At 35.4% G+C, this 26,799-nt stretch overlaps 1 protein-coding gene across 1 annotated transcript in view; it reads right to left on the bottom strand.

Annotated features, from left to right (window-relative positions):
* The window catches only part of TNFRSF19 (TNF receptor superfamily member 19), a gene marked incomplete at both ends in the record, with an annotated part of 41,448 nt that extends 15,751 nt beyond the window's left edge, over positions 1-25,697 (bottom strand). The window contains 4 exons of the mRNA XM_082277367.1: positions 12,399-12,484; positions 15,213-15,391; positions 24,956-25,066; positions 25,632-25,697. Coding sequence (XP_082133493.1) covers positions 12,399-12,484; positions 15,213-15,391; positions 24,956-25,066; positions 25,632-25,697 — 442 coding nt within the window. The remainder of the gene's footprint in view (positions 1-12,398; positions 12,485-15,212; positions 15,392-24,955; positions 25,067-25,631) is intronic.
* Between the last annotated feature and the right edge of the window lie 1,102 nt (positions 25,698-26,799).

The following is a 26,799-nucleotide window of genomic DNA, read 5'->3' as shown; positions in this document are numbered from 1 at the left end:
GTCACAGCTTGGATTCTGTACCCAAAGCCATAGCAGTCAGCATGGATTTATACCAGAGGTACCAAAACTCAATGCTGCTGAAGTGGTGCTAATGCAACTATTCCCAGAATTACCTGTGTGATTATGAGAGATAAATTTGAACCAGTATTTTCAGTCTGAATGCTGCTTAAAAGCATGTTATTAAATTAATATATTTTAAACAGCCTAATGCTTCTGTTATTAGAGGTTGTTTAAAAAGTACTGAATAGTTGTAACCACCGCTTATTTTTTTCAGATTACCCCCCCAAAACAATAAAGTAAAAATTGACTGAAAAAAACATTCTGCAGCTTTACTGCAATGCATGCAATCCTGGAACAATTTTGAATAACTTAATGGCCAAGTTAAATAAGAACTTTGCAAACCCACTCCATACAGAAAACAGATAATTGCTTATAGCCACTGCAAGCCTGGGCTGAAGGGCTACCCACATTAGTAAGTGCACATAAGAAAATACCATAGGAAATAGTACCTATCCACTACAGGTCACAGATTAGTCCTGTCTCTGTAACTCAGGAATTTCAAGTTCACTTTAATCTAGAGTAATTGAGCTAACCAGCTCTTACATTAAAAAGTAATGATTAAGTTAAATTTCTTGCAGACATTCTGTACCTAAAACAAACATGCAGTATGCCTCTGGCAAAGAAGGATACTAATTATAGGATTGACTCATAAGATGAAAGGTTGCACAAGTTACTACTAGAAACTGAAGTATGGTAAGCTGCTTTGAAAAAACACATTGAAATTCTCATACTCTGCAGTTGAGAATTTAATTTTCTAACTGTACTTAACAGTGTCAAGAAACAAAACTAAATATGCTTGTAAACTGCTTGCTCATATTTTAGATGAACAAGCTAGAATACATTGAACACAGTGATTACTTCATCATTCTATACTAAGGATTTTTTTTAAATGTAATGAAGTGAGCTCTACTGTGAGTTTTACTACACAAAACCATGTAAAATTAAGTATTTTTGGTCATTCTTAGCTTTCTTTTGTTATAAAAAACATGGTCTTGAAATGGATATTTGAGGATTCATTGCTTGACTTTACTCTTAATGCCATAATTCATTCCCTGATTTAACAGGAATCATAAAAGAAACACATCTCCATGGCTTCAGACATCTGTGGGGAAGGATATGCAAGTTCAAAAGTAGTTTTGCATTTCCAGCTGAAGCTTTCACTTGGATTAGCAGATAGAGCTGCCACCTGTGAGTTAGAACAAAGATACAAAATATGCCCTATATGTTGTCCTGAACTGATCAGATACAACCTTCTGAACGCCAGATGGGTACTGCTTATGTGAGCTCCTATTGCCAGCTGCATGAGCTTGTGATGTGAATTCATGGAACTTGATTTAATTTATTTTAAAAATCATATGCTGAAATTTCTACTTTCATTTTAAGAGATACACTTTCCAGCATATTTTAGCAAGCAATGAGGGATGTATTTTCAAAGAGATATAAATTGGAATACTGTGTTCTCTCCAAAATACATTAACACATGCTTTAGTAGATAAAAATGGGTTACATATAATCAGTGCAATTCTCATGCTGAAACTAGACAGCAAAAGGCTTTCAGTGCAATTCAGCTTGGTCAAATATCACGTCAACTTCATCTACTTAAAGTTTTACTGGATTGTGACCATATATATATTTTATATATTACATTTCCAGGAATTACAAACAAGTAGTGTTAAAAAAAAGTTTCTATTCCTAATTCATTCTATGATTTCCATCTGTATTATGGAAGCCATTTACATTACATCTGCTCACTCTGAAGGTAATATTTATATTGCTAACACCTTACTAAGTAGGGACTGCTAATACTAGGTTTTATACTAGAGTAGATGATTTTTTTAAAGTTTCAAACTCTAGTACTCAAAATTTTCAGTTCTTTCCCCCCAATCATAATAAATTAACAGTTTCAAGAGGTCCAGAAATTATAATTTGTTTTCCATTATTTTCTTTTCTGTACATTTTCTGCATAGTTCATTTGTTTTTGTAAAATCAGAAAATTCTTTGTCTGAAGTCTCTGTGATTCTGTCAGCACAGATAGAAATTAGTCATCATGGTCAAAAGTATTAAAAAGGGATAAATGACAACAGTATGGCTACACTGTGTTCACCTAGGAAAGCAAACTCAAAACCCCCACAATTCTAACCTTATTATGTATCTTTAAAAATTTGCAAAAACACTTAAATTTACAATTCTGAAATCATTTCTAGCAGCCAAAAATGACAACTGTCACACCTATGGCCCACTGGCAACATTCATGACGCTTAAATACTTAAAAGCAATGGAAGACAGATTCCCTGTTCTCAGAAATTTAGCCTTCTGTGGCAAGGAAGGAAAAATCCGTTTCCCCCAAAGAATACTATACTGGCAGGAAGGAAAATTCTTCTACAGATCCAGAGATTAGTATGACTCAGGCATTAAAGAAACAATCCATGTGCTCAGTAATAACCACCAAGTGCTCTTATAGGTGTTCAATCAACAAAGCCAACTCAGCTCTTAACTCAAAATTTAAAAGAGCCTGATGTAGAACGACAGGCCATGTTTGACTGTCAGCACGAAAGTCTTTTATAACCTCTGGAATGGCTGTGAGAGACAATCAGCACAAGTGTGGGGCACAGGTTCATCCATTTTGGAAGAGAAAACCTTACAGCTACATCCCACTTACGTTACATCACAAGCCTGCACAAAGTAACAGCAGGAAAGGACTAGGAAAGAACTAGGCTTTTTTGGTTTGGTCTTTTTCCTCTGTTGCAAGAGCTACAGCATTCCTTCACTAGTCAGCTAGCAACTGAAGCAGTGATCTGAGTCAGAAGACATCACAGAGACAGTAAACTGTGTATCCTTACAAAGTACAAACATCTTAACTGGCATGTTAAGATAAAAATGAGTTTTCCACCTCCTTATTTATCACTTACTAGCACCAGCAGTCTTTTGCATAAAATGTGATTGCTCTTGAATCAAAGGAAAGAGCACTATTTTCAGACCTGCATAAAAAACCTAACCTTTACTTTTGCCAGTACAAAGTGAGGTTACAATATTTTACAATATCTACAATGTTTATTTACTGAAACATGGATAGTTTTCACTGTTGGTGTATCTGTTTAGGCTTCCTCATTCTATTGAATACCAGCCCAATCAGACAGATTTCATATATAAAACCTCTTCACTATGGAACTTTCTACCTATATTTTGATCCAGAAGAATGTATCACAATCCATCTCACACAGCCCTAATTATGGAAATCTGTGTGAAACCAATCTAAAAAACCATGTTTTGTCAAAAGAAAAATCATATATTATAATTATCACATGTAGTTAAAGGAAAGGTTTAACAATTTGCTTGGAAAATGACACACAGAAAAGGGGGATTCAAGCTGAGTTCTCTAAAGCCTCTGGAAAGAAATACTACCAAGACATATGAATTAAAACCCAAATTTTGTTTGGCGTTGTACTTCTAATGCAAACTCTGATACTGAACCTTACCCAGGTCTTGCATACTCTGCAGAAATATTTATTTGTATATCAAGGATATTTTGTCTTTACACAGAAAATATTTGCATTTCAGAAGTGTAAATACAATTATAATGAAGGGAAAACAAAAAGTATATTTCTGAATTAAAAGGGGCTAAACCAATTAACACAGCAGAATGTCTTCTAGTGATTCTTTTGTGCAGATTAATTTCCTGATGTAGAGGATTACTCATTATAGTGCATGAAGCAATACATTAAACCTTTGCAGAGCCTTTACAGTGTCATATACAGTTTTTAAAGTTTCCATTGGATATTATCAACAGACCTCCTTTAGGATTTGCTGGTCAGCCTCAATGCATCTAATAACACAAAGGTAGCGACAACCAAAACAGAGGACTGCCCATTATTTGAGATTAAAGAGCAGAATAATTGAAATAGAAAGTCTGACCCAGTCACCTGTACTTTACACACATAAAGCAGGAAGTAGGGAGGAAAGTTGAGTCGATTAGTCAGATAATTTAAATGGAAATTCACTAATTTATAGCCTGAACTTTACTTCAAAAACACAACTCAAATTCTTGACTATTTGAACAATTTCTATTCAAGAAAAGAAGAGTCTTACTGGTATACTTTCATCAGGATATCCAAACAGGAAAGATGAGCTTTTCCCCTCATTTTGAAAAGCTGTGAGTAGTAAATTAGACTCTATTACTTAACCATGACTGGGTTGCAGTCAGAGTGTGAAAATTATGAACAATGTAATTACCTCAACAAGCGATCTTAGAGCCATTGAGATGTATTGCAACTTATTAATTTGAGAAGGCATAAAACCAGGATCACAAACAGGCCCAGGCCCTGCAGTGCAAAGCACTGCAGCACCTGGACTGCATCCACAATGCTGGGAACCTGCCCGTGACAGGAACATACTTGTGATGTAAGAACCAAAAAGTAACAGCAGGGAGCCAACACACAGTCAGTACACATGATAAGGGATGAATTCTGGACTCAGAGAAGTCACCAAGAAAAGGACTCCCAGACATTATCCCAACCTGCTCTGCTGAGTTTGACATTAGAAGGCACCACAGAACAGACTGTTCAGAGATGAGCAACAGACCAATCAGCTTGTAGATCCTGATGGCTTCAGTGCCAGCTGGGCACGTAACTGCTCAGTGTTGCAAAAGTCTCTGGATGACCACTGAAGGGTACAGAGAAGTTTGTAGGTGCCTCCTTAAATTCCAATTCCATTACCCCTTGGACCAGCTGTGATAAAAAGAAGGGGTCTGTATTCTCCAATTATACACCTATTAAGAGCATCCTGCCCAGTCTATGCATATGCACTCCCTTCCAGGGTAGTCAGGGCATAGCAGGTAAATCACAAAACCTTTGGCCTAAACTAAAGCTGCAATGTGTCCAAGCCACCTGGACCCAGAATCAGTGGAATACTCCTGGAGATCAAATGAAATATTGTAGGTCCCTTGGGCTTTTAAGTGTTTGCACAATTAGGTAGCTGGCAAGCAAGACAGTTGGTGATGCAATTTTGGGGTCAGAATCCTGGGTCTATTTGAATATTTAAGCCTTATGTATCTCTGGATACTTGACAGAGCTAATGTTACCTATACTAAGATACTCCTACAGCATTTACTACTAGCCTAGCTCTTTCAGTTTGTAGCTTCAACCAGGCTACTTGAAACACACTTAGTGAAATAAAATTTCACTGTGCAAAGAAATCTAAGTTAGATTTTAGGTAGCAGGCACAAAATAAGGACCCTCTTACTGTCATTATAAGAGCTTCAAAGAAGATCAAGAAATTTCAGAAGCTCATTAGTTGAGGTTACTGTAGACTTCTGCAATAGAGGAGACACACGATACTGAGTACTTCTGTTCTACAGAAGTTACTAGTAAGTGAATCAATTCACTGGAAGAGCCCTCACACCTACAGTTTTGCAGAATTAAGCTGTATTAGATGTGATTTGAATTTTTTCTGATAAAACAAATTTTCCACTGTAAAAAATAAACTGAATGGTAGAAAACCTTTAAGGATAGTGCAACAAAGTGGACAAGAGTTTAACAGTTTAGACTGACTGGATGCCCTTAGAGCTTCAGCTTCCAAATCTTGATTCCTTGGTAAAGTATCTGGCTTACTTAACAGAAATTCTGTTGGGTTTGGGAGTTGCACCTCCTTGCAATGTCATTTCAATTTATAAGCTAAATTTTCTTCCATGGAAAATTTGTGGTGTTCTTTGGTTTGTTTAGGCTTGGGGTTTTTGTTGGTGTTTTTTTTTTTTTTTTGGTTTGGTTTGGTTTTTTGTTTGGGGTTTTTTTTTTGTTTTGCTTTTTGTTTTGTTGTTGCTGTTGTTTTTTTTTTTTGAAGAGGAATAGACAGGACAGCAGATAGAAATGAGGGAAACACTTCTGACATTTCTATCTACTAACCATAATACATAGGTAGTGGTAACAAGCTACATAATGAAGTACTTCTATACATATAAGGCATAGAAATGAGAGGTACACACAAGGAAAACTGATGAGAGTAAGCTGGGGAAGTTTTAGAAGATGATTAAACTGTGCAATGTATCTGAATTTCCTCTCCATTAAGTAATGCTTCAGAACTATTTAAACTCATTTTACTGGTAACACCTCTGTTACTAAAATAAAGAAAAATCTGCCCTCTGCAACTTTTTTAGAAGAGGAGCCCAACATATAAAGCAAATTCAAAATAATATGAAAAGGAGCTGCTTGACTCTAAGTTATACATGAACCCCAATGGGTCAGAAGCACCTCAATTATCAAGGACGACGAATTGAAAACATTTAGGTTTTCTAGGTTAACTCTCTTTATGATGTGTGAAAGAAATAAAATTGTAATAAAACTTTGTAAGACACGAATAGCAATTCTCATCTCTCTGAAATACCTTGTGGAATTTGTTTCAGACTTCCTGAAGATAAGTTACTCTACCATCAGGTCACATATGGAAAATATCAGACTGACTTACTACATTTTTACAAAAGTGTACATTTCAGTTTTGAAATAATGGGAAGGTAATGTCTCTGTAAGAAAACAGTACTGATATTTATAAGTGAATGATGCTATTATCTGTACTTAAATTAGCTGTCACTACTTATGACTTTTGTGAAAGGTTTATACAATATTCCAGCTGCTTTCTATCACAGTGTTCAACACGGTAAAGAGGAATATGAGAGAGGTTGTTAGGCAACCTCAAATCAGAACAAATACTGAAATAAGAAGGAGATATATGTTGGAACAGAACCCAATAATTAAGAATAATTTCATTTTCTATATATTTTCAGCTGCCAGTTGCTTCATGTGCCTGCCTTCAAAGGCTGCTTTACATTAGTAATTCCAAGTTTACTGTACAAAGCAACCAAATAAAAATTACAGAAAAACTTAATTGCTAGAAAAACATTATCTGGAGTCTGACAGCTTTAAAGTCATAAAATTCTGTAAACAGAAAGAAGAAAGTGACATAAATAAATTAAAATTCCACTGTATAAACAGTGGAACTAATGTGGAATTGAATGTCATCCAAAAATTACTCTCAAGTTAAAAAGCTGTATTTATGTTTAATGAAATAATAAAAAAAGCTTCAGCAAAGCTGAGACAGCAGGACTTTTTTTCTTTTACCACTAGTGAAAGTATTTTACAGAATATACATGTAGCCAACAAGCTTCCAGCTCCCCTTTTACAAAACAATGTAAGTTATAACCCTGCAGAGTGCAATTTCTAGCTTTTTATCTTCCTTCTTCTGATGTTTAGTCAATACCCCCAATACCCATTACGCTCACATGAAAGTTTACAAAGTCACAGATTCTAATCTTATTAACGTAAATAAGTAGATTTATATGAAATCTTACTTTTCCTACACCATCTACTTCTATCACCAGGAAAAAAGGAAGTAAAACCAGATTTTAACTCTTAAATAATACTCTTGATTAGTGAAACAACTTACTTTATAGATTTGAAGAGTGAGACAGCTCCAGGACACTTATATTTAGTTTCCAGAAAAAACAATACCGTAAACACACAGAAAGTAACTAATAAAAAATCTACACAGGAAAACTTTAAAGGGATTGTGATCAATCTTAGTTAAGGCAATCAAGATGTCATAGGAGTTCCTCAAAAGAACAAAATTTAGGGCAGGTAAGATATGGATGCCTCATGAAAATGTAGTATTTTAACATTTAATGATCTTAATGTATTTTGTCTCAACAAGCCATAGTGTTTACTTTTATTTCTCATCTTACTGTTTATTTTGTAGTTTGAGACATTCTTTGTAATTGAAATGGTTCATGGCAAAAAAAGCAGCACTTTTAGACCTGAGTGCCAGTTTATTTCAAATGCACATATGTTACAACCAAACTGCAGATATTTCTATTCATGTGACTTATTCAATGAAACATTTCTGCTTCATTGAAGCAAAGCATGTGTTTATTTCCTGGAACATGTAGAGGCTAGTTTCCCAAGCTCCACACAGAATGGTATCCCTCCCCCAGCTTCCCATGCTCCTTGATCTATGCCATGAAGACAAGCAGTAGTAGTCCTGGAGAAGGAAGAACATTTTTTGCTGGACAACCTGTGCAATTTTTAATGGTGTAAAAAATTATTATTTTTATAAATCTAACAGTGTGGTTACTGGGGGGGGGGGGGGGAGGGGAAAGGACAAGAAGGACAAGTCTGTTCTTTTGGTAGCCGTTTGGCTGTAAAATACTCTCTTGTGCCTAGGTGTTAATTTCCTCATTTCCTTGACTCTTGCAATTTATTCCAATTTAACTGTTTGTACAGCCAAATTCTACACTGAATTTGCACATAAAAGGGGAACACCATTGATTTTAGATTGATCCAGAAAGGAACAGTAAAGGGAAGTTCTAGGAATGATTTTTGTAATACATCTCAAAAAAGTTCCATGTCACAGGCTCTTCTGCTTCATAGAAAGCCTGTCCAGAAACTAAAGGATGCTTGTGACTCTGGTGCTTTTCTGCATTCTGAGTTGAACAATACAGCAGGAACCACTTGTAAGAATAGCTGACATAATAATTCCACTGCTTTAATTTTAATCTGCCATTTTCTTATGGCCAAAAGAAGATAAGAAGTGTGGTTTCTAATGTGGTTTTTTTTGTTTCTTTGCTAAGACAGACTAGCTGAAAACATAATGGTTGTTCCAAGAAAGTAATGGTATCTTTGGAAAATCTGTTCCGTACCTGAACTGTTCCCACATCTCTCCTTAACTTCTGTCACCACAAGTGTTTTGAGGTCAATGAGCTCATTAGATTAAAAAATAACCTTAAGAAGGGAGTTATTTTAATTCTTTTTCTATCACAGATAGATTCACAATCTAGCTTACTGAGCAGTTTCAGTAAGTTTAAGCACAACCACTGGGAAAGCACAACACTGGCCTGAGCAGACAGGAGAGTGAACTCTGCAAATCTAAACTGGTACTCAGAAAAAAGAATCAATCAACCATATCAGTGTCACTTTTTCACAACTTTTGGACAGTCTATATTACCTTCTATTTCAGAATTTACATCTGTGATAGATTAGGTTTCCACTCTAATTCCCAGTTCAAAGGATTTGTTTTCTGACATCCAGATGAGGAAAAAAAAGTCTTCAGGTGAGAAAAATATCTTCAGTTTACAAAGTGAGCATAAATTGCAATTTTAAAAACATGCTTTCATTTCTAATGTTTAGATGCTGACCTTATACATAAGATTGGTATTTACAGTTTATTTACCTGAACTAAGTAAATTAAAATATAACTGTATCATTGTGTATTTAATTGTCTGACGTTTGAAAAACACACAAGTCATTGTGTCTCCCCGTAAAATTTGCACAAAGGTGATAGCAATTCTCCTGGCCTCTAATACTCTCTTAACTTGTTCATTATAGAATCCTTTCAACTTTGCCTCTAGCAATTCACAAACTTATTTTTTCATGAGTAAATATTTAAACCAGATCTCTTTTAAAATGTCTACAGAAAGGAGATAAAAGCAAGTATTTAGATTTATAGCTAACTGGGTAATAATCAACTGCTACTAGAAAGAATTTGATCCATGTCTCAGCTTTAACACGAACCTGTAGTCCAGGTAGGGGGCTGTGAGCCTTTGTGCCCTTATGGTAATGTTCTTAAGCAAACAAAAGATTGCCACATACCTCAGAGGACAATTAATTCATTGAAACAGGACATTTAAACTTTTCCTTTTCATCTGTAACATAAGAGCTAGCTGCACTAATATTTAACTTTCTGTTTCACCGTGCAAAGAGAGAAGGATAAGAAAGGCAGAGAATTAGAACTCAGTTCTCTGATCATTGAGAGCTTGTCCCACACACCTTGTGGTCTGTCTCCACTTAGCTTCAAGTAAGGCAGTCTTAACTATCAAAATACATCCATTATTGAAATAGACCACTAACATTTCCAGCATTATGTGGAACATGTTTGCTTCCACATACCATTATTTAGGATTCCTTACAGAATTATGTTTTTGACTTGGACCTAAATATCCCCCTATCTGATGTGAAGTAAAACTCAAAAGTATTTCAGTTCATTTAGCTATTATTGTAGGAAAAACTTCCTAGGCTGCTTGAGGAAGGCACGTGCACTTTCCAAAACTGAGGCAGTTGCTGTTAGAACCTGAAGAGCCAACACAAAAATTCTGAACAAAGCCTTCTGAAAACCACAGTGACATATGGCAACTGTACTTCACGGTAGGTTTTCTGTTATTTAGGATTTTAATGGGAGGTTAGTATGCAAATATCAAACATTTTAATGATTTCAAACCTTTTATTATATAGCTTCTGTAAAAGCTGGAAATACCTGCCAATTCTCACAACTTTGCAGTTACCACTTCTGTTACTTAGCCAAAGATGTTTTCCCAGCCATGAGATTAGGGAACAAAAACATCTCTAATCTGGATTTACCACTGCAGCATGTGCCAGAGAAAATGCTCTTTTCCATGGGGTTGCCTGTTGTCCACTTAAAATGAGTAATAGCTTCCTAATGGTTCAATTTAGGATCCAAGCTTAGGCTCAATTACAAAATCCAAATCACTATAAACAAAACAATTCTGAGTTATTTCAGAAGACTAGGCAACTGTTCTTTCATCACCTTTTCAAAACAATAATTTGTGACTTTGAAAAATATGAAATACACAAGTCACTAATTACAGTCAAAGCTGAATGATAAGGGACATAATTTTTTCTTCGATTATGTTAGAGAACAGAATTTGTATTTGAAGAGCATACTTTCTTAGAAGGGTACAAACAAGAAAAGAGAAAAAAACACATAAAATTAATTCATGAGTTAGAGATCCTCCATTAGAATGGCATTGTTGCACTTTACATTTCACTAATTTTCTTTTTTTGCAGATAAAAAGAGAGTAAAGACAGACGAAAGGGATAATACTGAATTTGCCCAATTGAAGGAATTAAAATACATGTACATATGAAATGGCCTGTTTGTGTTCAAAGCCTGTCTAGAAATAACTTCTGCAACTCATTGTATTTGAGTGATTTACTTCAGGAAGTCGAGATCAGCATTTCATTCTTGGCATCAAACCTGACAGTGTTTGATACGAAGAACATACTTTCTAAACACTTCTAAGATATTGTCTAGACTACAAAAATAGTTGAACATATTTGAATGTACTTTCTAGGCTTATGTTACACATGGGCAGGAGTGACTGCTGCAAACACTGGAACTTATTTGACTTATTCGCTTCATAGAAATCTGATTTACTGGCTTTGAATGTTGCAGTCTTTAAAAGCAAAAGTTTTTATAAATGTGGAAAATGTCTGAAAATCTGGGTTTATAAGTTTATTATAAAAGGCACTAAAACTAGAATGGAAACAAAAAGTTTGGCTCATTTGAAAAAAGACTATCCAAGCATTATATGAAATGCTGAAGAATCCTTATTTCATTGAAGTTAATACAATATAAAACTATTGAAAAGTATGGGTTTAAGGCACAATAGTATAATCTTGGTTATATTTTAATTTTATACAATTAAAAAAAGAAAGGATATTTATAAGAAACAGTGTGTATTTATTAAAGTAGCATAAAGTATTTCAGGAACCTGACAATTTATTCTTTCTATAAACAAATGTTTCTGTTTCAACTAGGGGAAAAAACTAAAACACAACTTCACAGTTACAGAAACAAACAAGTAAACCCAAGGTTTTCAACATAATTATCTTGAATCACAAGTATTTTTCACTTTATAAACTAGGCAGAAATCAACACAAAAAGAATAGTTCACTCCTTTCATTGAATTAAAAACATGATGGGATGTAGACCATCAACAGTCTTGGAAGAAGTGGTAACAAGGCTTCTGCTGCAGAATAAAGAGGTTCTCTTCTTTTGAAGAGATTCTAATTCTCTCATTGGCAAAAGAAAAATGGAAAAACCAATTATTTATTTCCTTCTAACAGTATAAAGGTCTATAAAGTTATTTATCGATATTCTTTCTCACTGTAACCTTAGTATAAAGGTTATTTTTAAAGGTATCAACAAATACCTTTTTGGGTGTCAGGAAAAGATACTACCCCTACCTTACAGCTGGCAGAGGGTCTAAGAAGATTGCCTTTCTTTTGGCATTAACACAGAAATTAAAAAATTGTAAGATGACATCAGAAGTGGAGTCAAGACTCCCTGACCTGTGGTGTGACAGGAACGTTTATCTGCAAGGGACTGGCTATTTGTGGGAACTTCTCAATGACAGTACTGGCCCTGATGAAATGTATGAATAAAATCATTTACCAAGAAGAAAATGAGTTTTAAAAAGAGTTTGTAACTGTGACTGTAATTTTTTTTGCCAGGCTTTAAAGTTAAAAGAGAAAATACTCTAAAGTAAAACCAGCACTTACAGTGAGGTTCATAGGGAGGAGGAGGATCACCACAAGGAACACATTCCATGTCTTGAAAGCCTCCAAGCTTAGTCTTCCTATAAAATCTAGGAGATAAAAGAATGTGAAAAAACAGTTAATCAAAACCAGTTATTATTCCTCACAAAATTAATGAGGTGTTTTAATAACATCTTCTATAATTTTGTCAATCTGCGTCTCAATGCAAACTATCAGGAAACAGAAGAAAATAAAAGTAAACAAAAGTACAGTAGTACTTTTGTCTTGTACTAATAATTTATTATTAGTACATGACAGATCTACAATAAACTGAGGAAAACTTCTAAATCTGTTAGTTGAAATGCATAGTCACTACAATCTTATATTCACAGAAGAAATAAACCATTCTGGAGATTTTGGACAGAAATCAATATCCCATTTTCCACACAGATCACAACATACATGACATGCATGAAGAACTTAACTTATGAAAGCTTAGTTGCATGTCTGAAAAATAAAAGTGAAGTGATTCATCTATATATTACAAGGTAATTATCACCTCTAAAAATATATCGCAGGCCAGATATCAGTGACATTTTATTTAAAGACCCTTCAAGAACTTTATAACTGAATTTATATTTGAAGAGCTTACTGGTGACTGGTAAAACTGTACATTCCTGAAGTAGGGAACAAAACAAAAACAAAAAACCAAAACTTCAGAATGCTGTATTTCAAAGTTTTATGTATGACATCCTCTAAAGAACTTACCTACAGCTCCTAATCAAGTAGGTCAGTCTGTCTTTCAACCATTCATTATTACTAGGACAGAATGAGCAGCAGTGGCCTCTTCAAGATGAGTACACAAATTGTCTTCTGTAGTGGTAGTGGCACATTAAATAAGAGGTACTAATTCTTCTGATGTTATATTCCTAACACTGCAAACACCATTGAAGTATGAAGCTTTTATCAGCTAAAGCAAGCAGATTTCCAACTGCTCAAGAAACTCGTGCTTTAACAATGTGAACAGAAACAGATCCATAGGCTGCAAGACTGAAGGGGTCACTGTGATCATTTACTCTGAACGAAATGTGTTGATATTTGGTTTTAGCTGACAGGCTCACCGTAGTGTTTTGAAGCTGAACAATAGAGAATGGCATGTTGGAAACTCATGCAAAACAGAAATAAATAAGAGTGCTGAGAGGTAAAACATCAGCTAAACTATTTGGTTAGGCTAGCTATATCCTCCATTCGCTAAGGCAGCATCTAAACTAAAGGACAGGTATGAGTGGTGGCATGTTCTACAGTTCTGTTACCCAAAACATCCAGCTGTCCTGTGACTACCCTTGCCATGGCCATACCTCCCTCCCTCGTCCTGTTTCCAACTTTGCTGCCAGAAAATTCAGGTTGTGGAAGCAGCTCTCATTTTAATACACACTGAACACACAGCTCTCATTTTAAAGCATACTCAACACACCTATCTAGGATGCATTCTAGGCCAGAATACTGAGAAGCATTCCCAGGTCCTCCAGTTTAGCTTTACCCTTAATTCATGTTTTAATGTGGCTTCTTTTTCATTCCTTTCTCATCTTCCAAAATTCAGTTTATATTGTTTACACAAGAAGAAAATCTTCTCCCTGCTGACAGCCAAATAAGGCCTACAACACATATATCTTAAAATGTAATAAGAGCATAAATCAACTCACCATGTGGCTGCAAGTAGCATCAAAAGTGGTTGCAAGTAACATCTATAATGCCTGGGGCTGCACCTTCTTATGCAGTGACTTAAACTAAGATTAGTTACCAAAGCTTTACTAAGTGTTTTTAAAGAAAGAGATTTCACCTCTGGCTTGAGAAGGAATAATGGCAGGAGCTTCAACAGTGTTCAGGTATTTAAAAGTTGGTATTAAAAAAAATAATTTAAAAAATGTATATAAAATAAATAAAATAAAACAACTGAAATATATATACTAAACAAATGTATGAACTTCTAAGCATGTCAGAAATGTATACTCTGAAAATACAAAGACTGTTACAATTGCAAATCAGTTCTCATACACTACTTCTATCAGTTAAATTAGTAGCTCCTAAAAGCAACAGAAATGTCTTTTTACAAATTCATGGCAGGTGTTTATAGTATCAGAACTTGGCAACAATGTAAAGAATAGCCTTTTAGAGATCCTAAGATTTAATATTACAGAGAAAATTAGCAACAGAGTTTTGGGATGACAGGACAAAAAAACTAAGCACAGCTCTTGATTTATAAGAGCAGTTTCAGCAAACAATTCTTTCAGATTAATTTATGATTCTCAGCCAGGATCATGCTTTATGACTTTTGAAGGAAGGAAAGGAAATTTTGGACAGTAAACCACAGCCATTGATTTTGATTAATATTTATATAAATATATCTATTTCGATTTATATTTAAGAATATATGTGCATGAGAATTATTAGACATTGACCTAGGGAGGGGAAAAAACCCAAGCAAATAATGTGATCACTGTTGAAGAAGGTAGCTGTGAATGTTTCCAAATGTTTAATTCTTTATAACAATGAACTAAGTCACCAGTAACACTCACTGTTTTGAAGTATTTGTCTCAGGTACTTTACAGACAATACTCTCATAGACCAAGTAGGTAATTATTAAACCATTTTTGTAGATAATTATTACTGCAATTCAGAAATTATTTGCTCAGATAATACAGTAAGGTCAAGATTAGAATATAGGACCTTCATACGTACACAAAGGGCACCCACATTTATCCAGAAAACATGAACAAGCAATTTTAATGTAAATTAGGTTCGAGTTTGTTCAAGTCTCATCTTCAGAAATAGTCTTACCCTGGTAAACAGTCCCCACATAGTGCATTGCTGGTGGCAGAACAGTTGGCCTTCTGAAACCGGTTAACTAATGCACAGTCCAGACAAGGCTTGCACTTCTGAAAGCCCCAGTCTTCCTTGAATCTGTTTGGCCTGCATGTCATGCACTGTGCATCCTCCCCATATCCAAAGCCGCATTCCTGTAGGGATTAACAAGCAATAGGAAGCTATTCAGTCACTGAAGGCGTGAACAAGAAGAGAATGCTCGGATAAAATGAAGAAGTAGTGTAATTATTACCCGAGAGTAGGTCTTTCTCGAGACAAAAGCCATCCTTTCAGCAAGTTCAAATGTGTCTTCCACTGCTAATAATCTCCCTTACCTCTATAAGTAATACTTAGTCATCCACTTTATTCATGAAACCACTGTGTATTTGAATGATAAAGGGCTTCAAGGACTCCCACAGTTTCATTATTACTAGCTTATGGTAGAATTATTGAGCTGTCTGTTTTTTAATTAGGTCAGTCATGTGAAAGCGAAGAAACTGGGACAAGTGAAGTATAAAGGCACTTACTCAGTTACAAAAACAGCAAAGAAGCACTTTGATATTAAGGTTCATAGCTAAGGTGAACAAAGTTAATTGCCAAAGAGAGTGCACTGATCTTCAAAAGCTTAGGACTTCTGTTACCAAATAAACTAGAGGTGGTTAATGACCATCAGCTAGGCATGAAATGTTGCTTAGCCACTAAGAATTTCAAAAACTCAATCCACTACAGTCCTAACAGTTCTTACACTGTTGGAAAAGTTTAATAGATCTGAAGATCACAGAGAGGAACGATATTTTACTGTACAAGCAATATTGTTATGGTTGGTTATTTCTGCCTAATTTAGTGGTTTAAAGGCGTTATTTCCATTCATTTGCAAAAGGACACCTAATACAACTGACAAGCTGCAAAGATAAACACCAAACCTATGTAATAGTTTGGGGACTGAATCCTATTAACTGATTACTAAAAACTATCAATCAACTTCTTAGGAGTTATCAAGTTACTAGGAGTTGCTATTCCCTCTTACCATCCAAATATCCTACCAATTATGTTTGGTACTCTGGAGTTAGATTGGATGCATTGGTGATACACCACAAAACAGCAAGAAGATTACAACATATTGCCAGAAAGGACTTATTGGGAAAGGCACAATATGGGGACCTGGTTCTCCAGTTTGTGTTTTCAGTGGAAAAACAGGGCATCTTCCCAGAGGGAGAGCTGCAGGAAATCTTCAACTAGGGCAGCTTCAGACGAAGTTTCCACCAGTTTCCACCCTAACACATGTGTTTGATGCATATAAACAACTTGTTCCAAAGTCACCAACCTAACCAAACCTGCTGCAATAAAAAAAGCTTTTAAACTTTAGAAACACACTCAGATTTTCCAAGATCCAACACCCTTGGATTCTCCAAGGCTTTGCACTGAGAAAGCATCTATGGGACAAGCTCTGTGATCAAGATGGCCAATATGCATTTTATAGTGCCTCTAACCTGCACTGACAAAGTAACAATAAACAACTTCAGATGCATTTTACAGGACATTCTAAGACTTTTAAATTTTCCTTTATGTTAACAATAAATGTTACTGTCCTCTGAAGAACAAGCGCTCAAGTACACAGAAAATGAACAATTTATGAAAGCAACTACAAAAAGACACTAAAAATAGTCTTCTTCCTCTGTCTCTAGATCCATGAACTTAAAAAATAATTTTTCGTTTTCGTTTTGCTTTCTTTTAGTTGAAATGTAATTTATTACTATTGAGTATTTTTCAGATAGAGGAGCAGACAGACAAATCATTGCAGTTATTAACAACTAAAGACATCCTACAGTTTCATGCACTACATAGCGTGGTCCTCCTGTGATATACTGGGACTATATTAAAGCTGGTAGGCAAAAAGTGATAAAAATATTTATTTTCTTTTTTTATTTACTTCAGATGTAGAACATTTTATACCCTTTTATTTCAAATTGAAAAGTTTCTACTAGGAATCAATGCCAAAGCAATGTCAGTTCTAGCTGTATCTTCCTGTGTTAATTTTTACACTCCATTTCATTTATGTAAGACTGTACACAAAGCTACATGATTACCACCGGGGACTGGAACCAGATTAACTTGTGTTACATTTTGCTCTCCCTAAGTCTAAATAAACTTTTCCATTGAATATCATTAATCTTTAACACATTCTTTCTAAATATCTACTCTTTCTAGCTAGCTTATCCAAATAGTAGTGTTATGGAATATATCATACAGCTCAGTTAAACCATGTATATTTGGATCTTTTGATAAATCACTTGGAATCAGTCCCTCCCAAGTCCTATCAAACTTTCAAATATAAGGCTTAAATTAACTTAATTATAAGTTTTCCTTTCCAGACTACCTTTGAAGCTTTGGATCAAAAAACAAACAGGAAATAAAAGTTAGAATTAAATACTTTCACTCACTGGCCCAAACTACCAAAGCTGAGTAAATTGTTTCTAGATCAGATCTGCTTTGCTACAGATGGATGTATGGACACATCCTAGTGATCCTTTGCATCATGGAATGGTTTACTTTAAAGCTATGAAAATGGTGGATGCAATATAAAGAAATCTTCTGCCCAAGGAATTTACAGTCTCCCATCTTTTCAAAGATGGCTTCTAAGTCCTTGCCAGGAATTCTACAGATACTAATTCATAACAACTAAAACTTATTTATGTGCTTTTTATGTTCACATAATATTTGAGGTAGTTAACTGCCTGGCAGGTGCAAATAAATATTTAAGCTTGCAAACCAGGCAGAACTTCAAACAGATCTGTACTCATAATTAACCACATTCCCTAAACTGAAGGATATGATTTAGATGATGGACTCAAACCCTTTGAAATCTTGGACTTTATAATTTAGCAGTCCAGCAAAGATACAAACAATTGACTGTTCATCTTTTATCAGTTCATGTGCAAAACTGATGTGCACCAGTTTTCTCAGTGTTCTATTTAGAAAGCTGTCAAGTTGTATGGCTGACGAGATCTGAATAGTTCCCAGCTCCCCTACACCCTTTCTATCCCCCAACTCTTAACTTTAAAAGAAAGCTCATCTCCTGTGGCAGTTGACCTTAGGACTGCAGGAAAGATAAATAAAACTTTTACTATCAATTAGCACAATTTAAAAAAAAAAAAAATTTGTGCCAGAAAAAAAAAGAGCACAAATATATGCCGTCTTTAATTTTGCTGTTGCAAAACTTCCTGTGAAGAACACTCAGCACACTCCTCCCTTTCCACTTTCCCTTTTCAATTAGCAAAAATTGTCTCTCTCAAATGATACACAGTACAAGCCATAAAGACTGAAACACTTCTTTAGAAAACTGAATTAAAGTTAATTAAAACAAAAAAAAAAATCTTCAAAACTCAAAGGCACTTCAATTTTCTTGATATCTATACAGCTTTCACTAGCACAGTAATGTGCCATCTCTTCACCTTTAACATATGTATCCTGAGAACAACTCTGCCAGAAGTGTTTCACTAAGGTATCAAGTGGGTGACTGGTCAAGGCTGCCTAGGAATCTGTAGCAAACTAGTTAACCAAACTCGTAATTTAGCTTCTAGCTAAAAATATTAAAAGCACAGAATAATGCAGACACCTCTTCAAGTACTATCAGGCCACTGTTAAAATTTTCTTTCACTATGTACTACCCAAACACTGATCCAGACAGAACGACCAAAAGTCTAGCAGACTATAAAGGGTACTGGAGCTAAATAGTATGGTTTTTCCCTAAAAGTTGAATCCAACACAGACAGTAAATGAAAAGTAAATTAGATTTTAAACATTATTTCAATTAAAATAACCTCAAATTTCATTAAAAAAATGCTTTCAGGCATCATTAAGATCATAATCTGCAAGTACATTTTAGAATTTGTTTCTAGTTCCACTGATTATCCACAACCTATGCAAGTCCCTAGACAACACAGCACAGAGCAGTTCCACTTATGCCATGATGATTACAAGAATACTTTGGTATTCTCAAGAAAAAGTCTTCCAGGCATTAAGACACTTTTAATTATTGTCGGGTCATGTAACAGGTTGCGGCACTACACTGGTGCTGGGAAATGAAGTTTTTCCTAATACCTTTGAGTACATGGCCTTGTTAAATAGAACACGGTTTTAGCTTCCTAAAGTACCTTAGGCTGTGGGCCAGCCTCACCCAGAATCCAATAACGAGCCCTATCTATCAGCAGAAGTCTCTGAGCAGGACAGGCTGCAACAGTGTGCTGCAAAGGTCAGACTTAGCTACTGTGTCAAAGTGCACAGTTAGGGTCACAAAAGTTCCATTCTCAGTGAAGATGATTTGACATGCCTATATGCAGCTGCTCCAATTTCCAGAAACATGTTGGCCCCTCCTGAGCTGAGATCTGGCAGGCTTCCTCACAAGCAGCTCTCTTGCTTTGAAAAGTTACGCGTGACTGCTAAACATCTCGGTAGCTTCACTGTAACAACACAGCAGTCTTAGCACGCCACTCTGAAGTTCTGTGTGAGGACTGTCACATTCAGCAGTAGCTTCAAACAGTACCTGCCTGCTTAATTCACAAATCCTTTTCCTGAGACAACATGCAGGTCTCCTCTTTCTTCATCATATACCTGGTACAAGGAAGCAAGCTGTGATACACAGCCCCACCTGAGCAACCATTAAGCTGCCTCCATCCCACCAGCTCTCTGTACAGCAGCTGTCTCTTGGTGACAGTATTTATCATTAATTGATGGCAATGCTGGCTTCAGGCACTCCCCCTTTCACCTTTTGTTTTGTATTCCTTTTTTTTCCTATACTGTCCTCAGTGTACTGGCTCAACTGACAATGAGGCTGAGTCATAAATCTGACCATGGGACTGATCCAGGTTAGAAGTGATCAGCTCAGTAACCTGTTCCACAGTACACCCTAAAAATCTACTGTCAGCCTAAGTGCACAGCAGGGCACTGTGCAAAGAACTTACTATTGCCAAAACTGTCCTTTCAATGTTTCTGAACTACAACCTCAGATGTGATCTGTTGATAAAACAATCTAGAATTGCAGTTTAAACTCTGAGTTGCAATAGAAGTTTGATGAGGCTGAGATACAGATAGCTTTTTTAAATTTAAAAAAAGGGAAGGCATGGAAGCTATAGAGTTATTGAACTTAAAAAAAAAAAAAAAAAGATGGTGAAAGGACTGGAAGGACTTTCATTTCCTTACTTGAACATTTGCAAGAAAAAGGCTGAAACACAAACTACCTGTGGGTTTTTTGGGGGGTTTTTTGCATTAATTGTGATTTCTATAAATTTCAATAATATATAAGGTTTGATTTATTTCAGAAACACATATAAGACAGGACAAAAGGCTGTTACTATCAGGCCACACCAATAACTATTCAGGCACTGGCAAACTGAAGCCACTTAAAGAATGGAAGATATTAAATGACTTGTGCTTAACTACGTGATGCTTTGCTATCTACTAAATGAATGAGAAGTGAAATAATGCTGAGCCACATGAAGCACTTCCTTTTGAATCGACACAACCATTTCATTCTCCCACCCCAGAAGAAAGAACTGCTTAACAAAAAAAGAAAAAACCCAAAAAGCTAGCAAAAAACCCCAAAACAAAAAAACCCAACCTGAAACAAAGACTGCTCACACTGAAAACTAAGCTTATTCAGTGATTCAAAGGTTTCACAAACATTACCAAAGACACACGTTTATGAGAAGAAAAGGCTATACAGACATTTTTTTTTAAATTAACAAATAGAAGCAAACAAACATGGGAAGCAGCTTTCACTCTCTTCCCATCAATTCTATTGATACAATAACAAAGCTTCCTTTCTTCTGATGTTAATATGTTAAAAGTACTTCATAAAAAATACAATTAACATAAGTGATCAATGGATTTTAGTTCTAAGTGAATGTAACATTGCAGCACTGTTGTTAGAACAGTAGATAGGCAACCAGAAAGGAAAAGCTGAGGGTGTACTATTTCTTTCTTACTTTAAGGAAGAAAAAGTTACTTTAAAACATTTTTGAAAAAGAGAGCTCCATTAAACTGTGTCAGCAAAAGCTGAAAATAATAATCTAGATTCAGAATTAGTTACATGAAATAAGACTGGGTTTTTTGCTTGTTTTGTTTCATGCTATCAATGGTGTCTGAAATTGCTCACCTATACAGACAGGAAGGTCAATCCAATAGACTGAGCACTGGTTTGCAACCAAAATTAAAACACCTACCATTCAATCACAGAACAGCCAGATTAGAAGGAACCTTGAAAGAACATCTGATTCAAACTTTCATGGGTCAGGGACCTGAGCTGATTTGAGATGATCTAGCACCCTGTCCAGTTGCATCCTAAAAGCTCCCAGTGATGGGGACTCTACGGAGGTTGTTTCAGTGAATGAATGTTCTCACTGTAAAAAAAAAATTCTCCCGGTACAATTTGTGCCCATCGCCCTTTGTCTTGTCCATGTGCTGCCTTGTTAAGAGAAACCTTCTGTTCCACTCTATGGCCTGTCTATCTTGTTCCACAAAAAAATTCCTGCATTACCATGGGCAACTTCATTTATGTTAGTGTCTCATGTATAAATTGAGAAAAGGCTACAGCATTTCCCTAATTTAGAAAGGTGAAATGCTCATATAGTATAGCAACAAAGACACATACATATATATATATCTAACTGAAGTTGTAAACAATAGTTGTAAAAATAAGTATATATATACACACACACATACATATATGCACTCTGTACAGGCGGGTTTTTGCCCTGTATTTTTGTAAAGTCAGTCAAGACAAGAATGAAAACTACATATTTAGATTGTAACTGAGAGACAGTAATTTCTCATTCACAAGATGAGAAAAGCTGGGCTTTTGTACTCAATAATATAGGCTGATGTGTTTTGTTACACACATAAAAAGAAATCTGTCTGTCAATTGCTTAAAACACTCAGGGGGAACTGAACCAAAGACCCCACCACTAACATTGTATTTTACTATATACTTAGACAGACAATCATGCTCACACATCCAGCAGCATATCTAGTTTTATCCACGAGCACTAAATATTTGATAGGAGAACTGACACATTATTTAGTGTTAAGAAACTGTTATTAAACTACAGCATTATCATATCATTGCTTTCTCATATGTAGAAAAAGCAAGCAAACAAAACTTCTCCTGGGCTGCAAATTACTTCAAGTATATCATTAAACGCCTCTTCCCTTTAGGTTCTGACCTTTGACTTAACATATTTGTTGCTTCAAGCTGTAGTTCTACATGACTACTTTCAACCACATTTCAGTTACAGCCACAGCATCACATCCTTCTATGATTCACAGAAAATTGTACCATTGTTCTATTTACAGTGGTACAATTGTTCTATTTATGAAGGAAATTATGATTCCACTCATTTAGGTTTGAGAAAAATCTGTCATTTCATTTCTATTGTAGAAGAAAAAAATATTTTTGAAAGTCTATTACTGTCTGTGAGAAGCAGTTACTTACATAGTGAAATTAACCAAGCATTCATACTTTCAAAAACAGCGAACTTGTCCTAAGAATCAGGACTATCAGACTGTAAACAAAAATAGCTGAAGCAAAACCATAACCTTTGTTGTGTGTACTATTGCAAACTATAACCTTGCTGTTTTAGTTTAGTGTTTCTTTATTAAAATGAGTGTAATTACTGAGGGCCTTGGCTTTTATGCTTTTGGGTTTTATTTGCCAGCTAGGTAAGTATATTATCTGACTGCATAAATGCACATAGTACCGGCCCACTGCTATACAGTGCCATATTTACAAGCCCCTTTATAAATTAAAACACCTCCTCGAACCTTTGAGTTCTCAAATTTAAGGCCAATCTGAAAAAATCCAAACAAAACCACATCCACGTCGTAAGTCACGTCCAAATCTGCTTCAACAGCATTGCCTGTATGACTAAACCTTAACTAATACTGCCCAACATACAAAGTGATTCCCACTAAAGTGTGAAACTAAATATTTCTGTAGGGTCAAGAGATAGAGAAAATGTGTCACTCAATTTCAGTAAATCTCTTCAAATCACACACAAGCCACAATATTTAACTTGTGCTTTTTTCAGAGCTGAACATAGTAGGAAATACAAAGCCATAAACAGAAAGCTTCTTTATCCCTCTGTAGTTTGGACACAGATACACACCAAACTTAGGAACGGTTCATGTTAAAAAATTTTCAAAAGAAATATTTCAAATTCCCCTAAACACCCTAAATTCCTTTTTACACTATCAGTAGAAGTACAAGACAGAGTTTGCCTTTCTGTATGCAAAGGGCATGCTCTTTATGGACCCACCTCTCAGGTATGAATCTGACTGCATACTTATGTCAGGGTCACAGTGCACACTCCAACAATGGGCAAGATGTGGACTATGAAGGAAGAGTCTTACACATGCATGAGTAGGTCCACTCACCCTTCATGACACCACCCTGAACTCTCTTTTGCTTTACCATCCTCACACCTCTGCCAGGACACACTTGCTCCCTCAAGACATCCAGTCTCCCAAGACACATAACTCATTCTGTCATCTCTTTCACCTCCAGTAACTGAGTTAGTAAATCCCAAGGTATCCCTCTCTCCTTCTCGTTTCAGCTATGGCTTCCTTCATTGCTCTCCATCCCTGCTCATGCACAGCACCTACTTTCTCTGAGCTGAAAACCACTAAGATCCCCCTCGTGACTTGCACTCAGACTTGGAATTTTGCTGAAAATTTTGCCAAGTGAACTTTCTAGTTCTACTGAATCCCAGCCCATAATCACAGCCAGCATTCATCTCCATTGATTCTTTTCCACGGTCCTAAAAACAGAGCAATTCAAAAACTTTTATGGGGATTTTCTTTTGGAAGAGATGTAATTGTTATAAAAGCAAAATACAATTACATAAGATTCACAATAGTATTTCCTTCTCCATGATATTAACAAGAATTTCTTATGTGTCTTCTAAATATTATCATGCATTTTTCTGGCCTCAACCTTTTCAATTACTTTACATGGCATAAAGATAAGAATTACGTTTATAGCATTTTTAATGAATTGTAAAATGAAGAAATTGAGCATGACTTGAATCTGGCTTCCTAAAGTGCTCCAACCACTGATCCAGTAAAAAAAGAACAATCACCTATCTCCCTCCTATTCTAAGGAAATATATTAGCTCTCATTTGAATCTTACTCTGTATTTATGTACTTATGACCTTTTTATTATAAACCATTGTGTTAAGACACAAGGTAATATATAAAATATTTAAACTTTGTCACCTAAAATCCATAACTGATTGTGAATGTCAGCACTGTAAAAATTAAGCCCCTGCATTTCAGCAGTCTGTACCAATCACTAGTTTAAAATAAATTTTTTACATTCCCTTCTAAGTAAGGTTATTCAGTCTTAACTCCTTGTAGTTTTTTTTCCCCCCCTTTGTAGTTTCTTCCCTTCTTTGTAGCATTAATTCACCTTTAAAAAACTAATTAGTGAGTCCATATCCAGATCCATATGGTACTACCTACTTTATTAATGGCATCAAAATTTTCTGAACTGAGCATTTTATATAAAGCAACCAGATAACATGGTTCTTGAAAAACTGCAAAAGGCTCAAATGCCGAAACAGTAAATATTTTCACATAAGTACAGATATCCATTATTTTAGATCACATACATAACTGCAATTATCAGAAAAAAAGTAAATTCAAGAAAGCATGATTTCCTTACCTTTGAGAGTTCCATTCCAGGCCCACATTGTTTGCAGAGGATACAGTTTCCATTCTGGTCCTTAAATTCTTGTTCTGTGCAGTCTCCAGTCTCACAAATTACCCTATTTAGCTAAAAAAAACCCCAAACCAACAACAAAACAAAAAAAGGGTAAATTCATCAAAATATATTAAATCTGAGAAATAAATCCATGTTTTGATCTTAAAAATAACTTTTTGAATTATTAATTACCTTTAGTTCTACAGCAAGCCAGAGTTAAGTACACTTAGCAGGCAATGTAATTGTGTGCTACGCCACATTCTGTCCATAAACTGAATACTCCAAACACCTGAACTATGTCTACAGCACACTGTAGTAAGAGATGGCCATCTCTCTGAAGTGAAGCCATATCACCTCCACAGCACTATTCACCCATATTTTCTGTCCTAGTCCACTCCTTCGTCCATGAAGAGGCTCACAAGGTAAAATCTTGTAATTTTGGAGTGAGGAGCAGCCAGAAAATATATGAATCAGTGGACCAAGCTTACTCTCAAATCAATAAAATCTGTATGCAATTGTCTGCAGGCAGCATTTTAAGACTTTCAGTGTTAGCAATAATATCTAAAACAAAAGACACAGTTTCTGTGTTCAATACTATTTTTTCAACACGGGGGGAAAATATTAATCTTTAACTTACCAAATATGCTAGTAAAATGACGAGCACCTTCAATCTATCATCTCCTTGTAATCCTTTAGCATCCATTTCTTGCAATAAAACCTTTCTCCCTAGAATAAAAAAAAAAAAGAAAAAAAAAATTCTATTTACATAATTTAAATTGAAGAAGTCACATGCCCATTGTAGTTCATGTCACTTGGCATGTCAAAATACAAATCTGTCAATGCCATTAACATTTGCAGGTGGATTCCTGGGAGCTGCTACACAACAAACATATGCTTTAAAAATCATATGCCTTTTGAGCACAAGACCATAAACACAAAGTTTCTATAGTTTTAAATCTCAAAAGAAGAGATAGCTATCAGTCCAGATTAGACAACATCACCATTTATCCCTAACATATCTCTCTTTCTTGTTAAACACTCAACTAAGCACATGATCAACAGACAAAAATAAATTTCTTCAAACATGCCACATATCAAGGCAGGAGATAGCTGTTCCTGAGAACATTCCTTCTGTACTGCAGGGTCAAGCAGAAGGTTTGCCTACTGACTAACACAACCCCTTCTACTTTACTCTGCAAGCAGCTGGAGGCATACACAGGTTCTGTTTCTACCACCTACCAAAGGGATATTACTTCTAAAGATGTGTTAACATGACTGTTTAGGAGCTAGTGGGCAAAGAATATTTTTTCTCTACTTACTTTCCTTATGTTTTTTTGATTATTTATGCTAAATTCTAGTTTCTTACTTCTTGGTTCTTTCAGTAACCTGAAAATGGAACTGTAACTTTGAGTTCAATAATCCAAACTATATCAATAAGAACAAGAAAAGAAAAAATAAATCCACCTTACATAACATGATATTTGAACTTGATCTTAATTTTCATACTTTATATGACAGTCATATAATGTAATTGCTTTCAGCTACATGAGGAAAACAATGTTTAAAGCATTTCTGGCCTACTTCAGAGCTTAAGGACTGATGTTTAGGTATGCTATTTTAAAATACAAAATCAGTAGTTTTTGTCATTTAAGAGTAGAGACTGACAAATGAAAGGATGTAATGCAAAACAAAAGGAAAATAGCAGAGAAAAACATTAAGTTGTAAAATGCTTTACAACATGGAACTACTGCAAGTATAATATGCTTTCAAAACTATACAACCAGAATGAACATAAACTATAATTA

This window comes from Coloeus monedula (genome assembly GCF_965178545.1).
Source record: "Coloeus monedula genome assembly, chromosome: 3".
Lineage (NCBI taxonomy): Eukaryota > Metazoa > Chordata > Aves > Passeriformes > Corvidae > Coloeus > Coloeus monedula.
Note: the sequence above shows the minus strand (reverse complement) of the source record. Positions and strands in the feature narration are given on the sequence as shown.